This window comes from Babylonia areolata, chromosome 34 (genome assembly GCF_041734735.1).
Source record: "Babylonia areolata isolate BAREFJ2019XMU chromosome 34, ASM4173473v1, whole genome shotgun sequence".
Taxonomy (NCBI): Eukaryota; Metazoa; Mollusca; class Gastropoda; order Neogastropoda; family Buccinidae; genus Babylonia; species Babylonia areolata.
In genome coordinates this window covers 22,262,094-22,272,093 of record NC_134909.1, presented here as the reverse complement: position 1 = coordinate 22,272,093, position 10,000 = coordinate 22,262,094, and the positions used below count along the sequence as shown (strand labels likewise).

The following is a 10,000-nucleotide window of genomic DNA, read 5'->3' as shown; positions in this document are numbered from 1 at the left end:
GGCTATTGCGCCCGTCAAAAAAGAAACAACAGACAACGGCCATACACGTAAAAGCCTGCTCGTGTACATGGGAGTGAATGTGGGAGCTGCAGCCCACGGACGAAGAAGAACAAGAGAGGCAAGGCCTTCAAGACTCACTTGTGATAAATTAAGTCCCCTAGCATTAATTACAGAGTAATTTCCCTTTTTTACTCTCTGCACCAAAACGTTTGCAAAATAAATAAAAATTCCATGCTTAGCAAAAGAAGTTCCTGTTTGAACAAAAAAAATGATAATAATGACTGCTCTTGTTGTTGTGTCAGAATACCAGATCAAAGTGCCAAGTTTAGAGAATACAAAAATTATAAATATAACAGTAAATGCAGTTTGCATATAATTAGGCTTCTTTTAAAAAAAAATTTGTGCCCATCCCAGAGGTGCAATATTGTTTTAAACAAGGTGACTGGAAAGAACTGAATTTTTCCTATTTTTATGCCAAATTTGGTGTCAACTGACAAAGTATTTGAAGAGAAAATGTCAATGTTAAAGTTTACCACGGACACACAGACACACGGACACACACACACACACACACACACACACACACACACACACACAACCGAACACCGGGTTAAAACATAGACTCACTTTGTTTCCACAAGTGAGTCAAAAAAAAAAAAAAAGACGAAGAAGAGATTACTTACTCTGCTTCTTAAACACTCCTCCTGTGACCGTTTACCTTGTGGAAACCCCTCGTGTCGATACAAAAACCTGTAAGATAGAAAGCAAGGACCACCCCCGAAAGCGGAGTTTGGCTGCCTACATGGCGGGGTAAAAAAAAAACAAAAAAACGGTCATACACGTAAAAGCCCACTCGCGTATATACGAGTGAACGTGGGAGTTGCAGCCCACGAACAAAGAAGAAGAAGAGAATGCAAGGACCTATGGTGAACGCTTTTGCCTTTTAGCTGTTCCTCATATCGGGAACAATCTTTCGCATTATGTTCGTTCATGTGACTCCGTCCCTGTCTCTCGCTCTTCACTAAAGACGGAAGCACTCTCAGTGTCTTTCTTTTACAATACCGTCCCAAGTCTGCCCGTCATCTCATCATCCCACTCTGCTTGTTTGAGGAATGAGGGAAGGGGTGTGGGGAGAGAGAGAGAGAGAGAGAGAGAGAGAGAGAGAGAGAGAGAGAGAGAGAGAGAGAGAAGACAAGACAATGGATAATGGTAGAGAGAGAGAGAGAAGACAAGACAAGACAATGGACAATGGTAGAGAGAGAGAGAGAGAGAGAGAGAGAGAGAGAGAGAGAAGACAAGACAAGACAATGGACAATGGTAGAGAGAGAGAGAGAGAGAGAGAGAGAGAGAGAAAAGACAAGACAATGGACAATGGTAGAGAGAGAGAGAGAGAGAGAGAGAGAGAAGACAAGACAAGACAATGGACAATGGTAGAGAGAGAGAGAGAGAGAGAGACAAGACAAGACAATGGACAATGGTAGAGAGAGAGAGAGAGAGAGAGAGAGAGAGAAGACAAGACAATGGACAATGGTAGAGAGAGAGAGAGAGAGAGAGAGAGAGAGAGACAAGACAAGACAATGGACAATGGTAGAGAGAGAGAGAGAGAGAAGACAAGACAATGGACAATGGTAGAGAGAGAGAGAGAGAGAGAAGACAAGACAATGGACAATGGTAGAGAGAGAGAGAGAGGGAGAGAGAGAGAGAAGACAAGACAAGACAATGGACAATGGTAGAGAGAGAGGGAGAGAGAGAGAGAGAGAGAGAGAGAGAGAGAGAGAGAGAGAGAGAAGACAAGACAATGGACAATTGTAGAGAGAGAGAGAGAGAGAAGACAAGACAAGACAATGGACAATGGTAGAGAGGGAGAGGGAGAGAGAGAGAGAGAGAGAGAGAGAGAGAGAGAGAGAGAAGACAATGGATAATGGCAGAGAGAGAGAGAGAGAGAGAGAGAGAGAGAGAGAGAGGGGTGGGGTGGGGTGGGGGCTGGGTGGTGGTTGGCAGCAGGAGAGAGTGATCAAGAGTGGTTCATGGACTTTGTAACTTTTTTTTTTCTTTTCTGTGAAGCATCCACAGCTCAGAGAGGGGGAGGGGGGGGGGGGCGTGAGGTGTTTATGTGTGTGTCTGTGTTGATACAGACAATGTCAGTATGGTGTTTATGTGTGTGTGTTGATACAGACAATGTCAGTATGGTGTTTATGTGTGTGTGTTGATACAGACAATGTCAGCATGGTGTTTATGTGTGTGTGTTGATACAGACAATGTCAGCAAGGTGTTTATGTGTGTGTGTTGATACAGACAATGTCAGCACCCCAGAACTGGTACCCCCAACACCGCAGTACACAGTCAGAGAGGGCGCCACCATTGATGACGTGGTCTGTAGGTATGTATTGCTGTCAGGATGTCTGGAATCATCAGGGTGCACGCGCACAAGCGAGCACGCACGCACGCGCACTCACTCACACACACACACGTACACACGATCGCACGCACGCACACACACATACGCTAACACAAACGTGCACGCTCGCACTCACGCCCACTCACACACGCGCACGAAAGCAGATACACACACGCGCACGCACACACATACATTCACAAACACTCGTACGCAAGCACGCACGCTCGTGCGCGCAAACACACACACACACACACACACACACACACACACACACACACACACACACATGCACGCACGCCTGCCCCTCCTACCATCCTCACTCCCCCCTCCTCCCCCTCCTCCCCCTCCCCACCGCCCACACACATACACAAAGAACACCGGCAATACAATATACATATTTCAAGAGAAGGATGATACCCCCCCCCCCCATATCCTCCCCCCAAAAAGAAGAAAAAAAAAGAAAGAAAGAAAGAAGAAATATAGTGAATGAAATGGAACCGGATGAAATAAAAAGAAATAGTATGAAATGAAATTGAAATAAGTTGATTTATATTGAATTGAATAAAACTAAAGCAAACAGAATGAAAAAAAAAAATCCACCTTGCATCCCTGACAGGGCCCAGTGCACCCCAGCCTGCACCTACATCTGGGTCAAGGACGGTCAGCGCGTGTCGGACAGTGACCGGCTGTCCCTGGGAGTGGTCAGTGCCGCCACGTCCGGTACCTACACGTGCCGCGTGACCAACGGTCAGGACACGAGGGAGGTGTCTCTCGAAGTGGATGTCCAGTGTGAGTATGAAGGGGAAATATCCATGCTGTAGAAATCCACAGATATTTCTTTTTATCGCAACAGATTTCTCTGTGCGAAATTCGGACTGCTCTCCCCAGGGAGAGCGCGTCGCTACACTACAGCACCACCCATTTTTTGGTATTTTTTCCCTGCGTGCAGGAAATCCGAAGTGGATTTTTCTACAGAATTTTGCCAGGAACAACCCTTTTGTTGCCGTGGGTTCTTTTACGTGCGCTAAGTCCGTGCTGCACGCGGGACCTGGGTTTATCGTCTCGTCCGAATAACTAGCGTCTAGATCACCACTCAACGCCTAGTGGAGGGGAAGAAAATATCGGCGGCTGAGCCGTGATTCGAACCAGTGCGCCCAGATTCTCTGGCTTTCTAGGCTGACGCGTTACCTCTAGGCCATCACTCCACTGGCCATCACTCCATACACGTGTACACTGTAAGTGTATTGGAGGAGAATGTCTTTGCAGGTAGACGTCCAGTGTGAGTGTGAAGGGGAAATTAGTATTATTATCAATGCTATGATTATCTATGTATCTGTCTGTGTGTTATCGCTGTGTTCAGATCCCCCCAAGAAGCCTGCAGGACGGGAACTCATCTCCCCAAGCAGCAGGACCTACACTGTGGAGGAAGGGGCTCTGGTCCTGCCCGACATTGTCTGTGACGCTGACTGCAACCCCCTGTGTCAGATCCTGGTGTGTGGTCTGCCTCTTCTTCCTCTTCTGCTTTTGGTTCTTCTTCTTCTTCTTCTTCTGCTTTTGGTTCTTCTTCTGCTTCTTCTGGTTTTGGTTCTTCTTCTTCTGCTTTTGGTTCTTCTTCTTCTGCTTTTGGTTCTTCTTCTTCTTCTTCTTCTTCTTCTTCTGCTTTTGGTTCTTCTTCTTCTTCTTCTTCTGCTTTTGGTTCTTCTTCTGCTTCTTCTGGTTTTGGTTCTTCTTCTTCTGCTTTTGGTTCTTCTTCTTCTGCTTTTGGTTCTTCTTCTTCTTCTGCTGCTGCTTTTGGTTCTTCTTCTTCTGCTTTTCACTCTTCTTCTGCTTCTGCTTTTGGTTCTTCTTCTTCTTCTTCTGCTTTTGGTTCTTCTTCTTCTTCTGCTTTTGGTTCTTCTTCTTCTTCTTCTGCTTTTGGTTCTTCTTCTTCTTCTGCTTTTCGCTTTTCATTCTTCTTCTTCTGCTTTTGGTTCTTTTTCTTCTTCTGCTTTTCATTCTTCTCCTTCTTCTTCTTCTTCTGCTTTTCATTCTTTTCATTCTTCTTCTGCTTCTTCTGCTTTTGGTTCTTCTTCTTCTGCTTTTGGTTCTTCTTCTTCTTCTGCTGCTGCTTTTGGTTCTTCTTCTTCTGCTTTTCACTCTTCTTCTGCTTTTCGCTTTTGATTCTTCTTCTTCTTCTTCTTCTGCTTTTGATTCTTCTTCTTGTTGTTCTTTTGCTTTTGATTCTTGTTCTTGTTCTTCTCCTTCTTCTTCTTCGTCGTCGTCTTTTTCGTCTTGGTCATAGTGGTGATGGTGATGGTGGTAGTGTTCTTCTTTCTTTGCGATGATTTTTCTCTCGTTGTTGTTCGTGACGGACAGAGAGAGAGAGAGAGAGAGACAGAGACAGGGAGAGAGAGAGAGAGAGAGAGAGAGAGAGAGAGAGAGAGAGAGAGAGAGAGAGAGAGAGATCTGCGCACGCACGACACCAGACTGGTCAAAAGGAAATAGCCCAACGGAAGTTGAGTCAGACATGATGTTGCATGCACGATATAATGGCCATACAGAGAATTTCACAGACATGTACACTGTCGTACACTGGTAGAGCACTGATGAGAAGAAAAAGAAAACACCAGCAGTAACAAGAGCAGCACATACAACAACAACAACAACAACAAAACAGCAATAACAACAGCGGCAGCAACAACAATGACAGTAGCAGCAGTAGCCGTAGCAACAACAACAGCAACAAAAACAACAACAACAATGACAGTAGCAGCAGTACCCGTAGCAACAACAACAGCAACAAAAACAACAAGACAACCAGCAACAACAACAACAAGACAAAGCAACAACAACAACAACAACAACAACAACAACAACAGCTGTAGCTGTCGCTACTAGCACTGCTGCTGCAGCTGCTGTTTTTTGACTCACTTGTGGAAACAAAGTGAGTCTATGTTTTAACCCGGTGTTCGGTTGTGTGTGTGTGTGTGTGTGTGTGTGTGTGTGTGTGTGTCCGTGTGTCTGTGTGTCTGTGTGTCCGTGGTAAACTTTAACATTGACATTTTCTCTGCAAATACTTTGTCAGTTGACACCAAATTTGGCATAAAAATAGGAAAAATTCAGTTCTTTCCAGTCATCCTGTTTAAAACAACATTGCACCTCTGGGATGGGCACACAAAAAATAAGAAAAAATAAAAAGAAGCCTAATCATATGCAAACTGCATTTACTGTTATATTTATATTTTTTGTATTCTCTAAACTTGGCACTTTGATCTGATATTCTGACCCAACAACAAGAGCAGTCATTATTATCATTTTTTGTTCAAACAGGAACTTCTTTTGCTAAGCATGGAATTTTTATTTATTTTGCAAACGTTTTGGTGCAGATAGTAAAAAAGGGAAATTACTCTGTAATTAATGCTAGGGGACTTAATTTATCACAAGTGAGTCTTGAAGGCCTTGCCTCTCTTGTTTTATTTGTTGTTGTTTCTGCTGCTATTGCTGCCGATGTTATTTTTGTTGTCATTACTGCTGATGCTGTTGTCGTTGTTGTGGTCGTGATGCTGGTTGTCCACACTGTGGACGATGTTCGTGGTGGCAGTGGACAGACGGGAGCGGACGCCAGGTGGCGCCAGGCCAGACACTTTCCCTGGGAGCGGCGAGTCGTCAGGACACGGGCCTCTACACCTGCACCGCCTCCAACAGTCTGGGGCAGCTCACTGACTCTGTGGACGTCGACATTCAGTGTCAGTATAGGGCCATTTGTAGTTTCTCTCTCTGTCTCTCTGTCTCTCTGTCTCTCTGTCTCTCTCTCTCTCTCTCTCTCTCTTATCACAACAGATTTCCATGTATGAGATTCGGGCTGCTCTCCCCAGGGAGAGCGCGTCGCTACACTACAGCGCCACCCATTTTTTGTTGTTGTCATTTTCCCTGCGTGCGATTTTATATGTTTTTTTTCATGTCGAAGTGGATTTTTCTATATAATTTTGCCAGGAACAACCCTTTTGTTGCTGTGGGTTCTTTTATGTATATATGATTGTGTGTGTGTGTGTGTGTGTGTGTGTGTGTGTGTGTGTGTGTGTGTGTGTGTGTGTGTGTGTGTGTGTGTGCACTGAACCAAGTTTTTTTTGTTTTTTTTGGATATATTTTTATTTCGAGATCTAAGACAATGTAACACTGGTCTTGAATTCATCAAAGTACAGTTTGACTATCATCATTTGGAAGATCTAGAGTTTTCCTTACGTGTTTTTTGATTGGTTGATTCATTCATTCATTCATTTACCTATAATTTATTTATGTATTTTTTCATATTACCATTATTGTTATTCGTATTATTCTTATTCTTCTTCTGCGTTCACTCGTATGCACACGAGTGGGCTTTCACGTGTATGACCGTTTTTACCCCGCCATGTAGGCAGCCATACTCCGTTTTCGGGGGTGCATGCTGGGTATGTTCTTGTGTCCATAACCCACTGAACGCTGACATGGATTACAGGATCTTTAACGTGCGTATTTGATCTTCTGCTTGCATATACACAGGAAGGGGGTTCAGGCACTAGCAGGTCTGCACATATGTTGACCTGGGAGATAATAAAAATCTCCACCCTTTACCCACCAGGCGCCGTCACCGTGATTCGAACCCGGGACCCTCAGATTGACAGTCCAACGCTTTAACCACTCGGCTATTGCGCCCGTCGTTATTCGTATTATCATTTGTTTCTTTTTTTATGCATATATTTTTAATGTCTTTATCTATTTGTTTATATGTCTTTATTTCATTTCACTCTAGTTTTGTTTCTTTTTTTAATGTTTGTTATTCCAATCTATTTATTCATTCATTCAATAACGTATCAGTTTATTTCCTTATGTGTCCTATTTTTGCTTCATTTTTTTTTATTTTCCCCTTTAAGGCCTCACCAAACACTTTAGGTTACGCTGCTGGTCAGGCATCTGCTTGGCAGATGTGGGGTAGCGTATATGGATCTGTCCGAATGCAGTGACGCCTCCTTGAGTAACTGAACTGAACTGAACTGAACTGAACTGCCTGTAGAAATTGGTCTGTGTCTCCTCCCCCCCCACCCCCCGCCCCTCTCCAGTCAGTGGATAGGGTGTGTGATTAGGGGGGGGGGGGGGTGGACAAAAAGTATTATAATAAAGTATTATTGATAATGATAATTACAACAACAACAACAACAATATAATAATGGTGATAATGATGATAATAGTAAATAATAATAATAATAATAATAATAATAAGAAGAAGAAGAAGAAGAACAACAACAACAACAACAACAACAACAATAATATAACAATAATAATAGTAACGATGATGATGATGGTGGTTATTATGATTATCATTAGCAGTAGCAGTAGTAGTAGTAGTAGTAGTAGTAGTAGTAGTAGTAGTATAGTAACAACAATGGGGAACGTGCTTTCTCTTTCGCTGGACCTGTCATCTGGAACAAACTCCCTTATTCTGTCCGACACGCTCAGTCTTTGTCCTCATTCAAATCAGCTCTCAAAACTCACCTTTTCCACAGTAGTTAGGATTAGTTTTCCCGCCCTGTGTAACTGTCTGCGATTGTTGGTGGGGGGGTGAGAGGAATGTGGCTGTATCGGTATGAATTCCTTGCGTGCGTGCGTGCGTGAGTGCGTGCGCGCGCGCGCGCGTGTGTGTGTGTATGTGTGTGTGTGTGTGTGTGTGTGTGTGTGTGTGTGTGTGTGTGTGTGACCTGTTTATTTTGTGATGATGTGCATAGGCAAATGAATGTTATGAAGTGTATCTGCATCAATGTATGTATGTGTAATTGTATTTGTAAACGCTCTGGGCTCTCCGGAGATAAGGCGCCCAAATAGTCATTATTATGATCATTATTATCATCATTATTATCATTATCATCATTATTATTAACAATAAATGATGATGATGATGATGATGATGATGGTAATCCCCCCCCCCCTTTCTCATTTCAGTCAAACCAGAACAAATCACCTTTGACCCAAGTGCCACCAGCTACCGCATCAGAGAGGGCGTGGACGTGCTACCGGATATCCGCTGCGACGCCATTTGCAATCCAGAGTGCAGGTACAATAAAGATACAGTTGTTGTTTGTTTCTGACAGTCAACTGTGGAGTGTGTTCGGCACAAAGATTGCAGCAGCCCCTCCAAAATAACCCTGGCACCGTGTGGTCACGAAATCAGAACAAACTTACCCATGCTGATAGCACCAGTCTCTGTCTCTGTCTCTCTGCCCCCACTCACGGCTGTCCAACCTCATTGACTCTGTGTGAAGACCTCTCTGTGCTGCGGTCTATAGCTGTGTAGAATGAAGTGTTTAAAGTTCAACCGGTGTTCTCTGTGTACGTTATGAACGAACCTTACAACAACAGCAACAACAACAGCAGCAACAACAGCAACAACAACAGCAGCAATAACAACAGCATCAACAACAACAACAACCATAGCAGCAACATCATTATTACTACAGGTACGGATGGAACAGAGTTGATGACTTGACATGTGTCAGTGTTCTGTCTGGATATGATGAACCAGCCTTACAACAACAACAACAGCAGCAGCAGCAGCATCAACAACAACAACAACAAAAACATAAGAAAAGCATTTTTATCACTACAGGTACGCGTGGAACAGAGATGATGATTTGACAAATTGTCAGTGTTCTATTGAGACGTAATGAACCAACCTTACAACATCATCAACATCATCATCATCATCACTACCAACATCAACAAACATAACAACAGCAGTCTTGTTTTTACAGGCACGGTGGGAAGAGATATGATGATTTGACATGTGTCAGTGTTCTATTTAGACGTAATGAACCAACCTCACAACAACAACATCATCATCATCATCACTACCAACATCAACAAACATAACAACAGCATTCTTGTTTTTACAGGCACGGTGGGAAGAGATACAAACATAACAACAGCAGTCTTGTTTTTACAGGCACGGTGGGAAGAGATATGATGATTTGACATGTGTCAGTGTTCTATTTAGACGTAATGAACCAACCTTACAACAACAACATCATCATCATCATCACTACCAACATCAACAAACATAACAACAGCATTCTTGTTTTTACAGGCACGGTGGGAAGAGATATGATGATTTAACATGTGTCAGTGTTCTCCATGCACATAATGAACGAACCTTTCAATAACAACTGTATGATAGTGGAGTGATGGCCTAGAGGTAACGCGTCCGCCTAGGAAGCGAGAGAATCTGAGGGCGCTGGTTCGAATCACGGCTCAGCCGCCGATATTTTTTCCCCCTCCATTAGGCCTTGAGTGGTGGTCTGGACGCTAGTCATTCGGATGAGACGATAAACCGAGGTCCCGTGTGCAGCATGCACTTAGCGCACGTAAAAGAACCCACGGCAACAAAAGGGTTGTTCTTGGCAAAATTCTGCAGAAAAAACCACTTCGACAGGAAAAACAAATAAAACTGCACGCAGGAAAAAATACAAAAAAAATGGGTGGCGCTGTAGTGTAGCGACGCGCTCTCCCTGGGGAGGGCAGCCCGAATTTCACACAGAGAAATCTGTTGTGATAAAAAGGAATACAAAAACAAATACAAATAGCTGCTTATAATAC

At 43.6% G+C, this 10,000-nt stretch overlaps 1 protein-coding gene across 1 annotated transcript in view; it reads left to right on the top strand.

Annotated features, from left to right (window-relative positions):
- Positions 1-10,000, top strand: part of LOC143277588 (hemicentin-2-like) — an 86,256-nt gene that overhangs the window by 17,805 nt on the left and 58,451 nt on the right. The window contains exons 9-13 of the mRNA XM_076582467.1: positions 2,296-2,380; positions 3,015-3,187; positions 3,759-3,889; positions 5,979-6,123; positions 8,351-8,462. Of these exons, the coding sequence (XP_076438582.1) occupies positions 2,296-2,380; positions 3,015-3,187; positions 3,759-3,889; positions 5,979-6,123; positions 8,351-8,462 (646 nt within the window). The remainder of the gene's footprint in view (positions 1-2,295; positions 2,381-3,014; positions 3,188-3,758; positions 3,890-5,978; positions 6,124-8,350; positions 8,463-10,000) is intronic.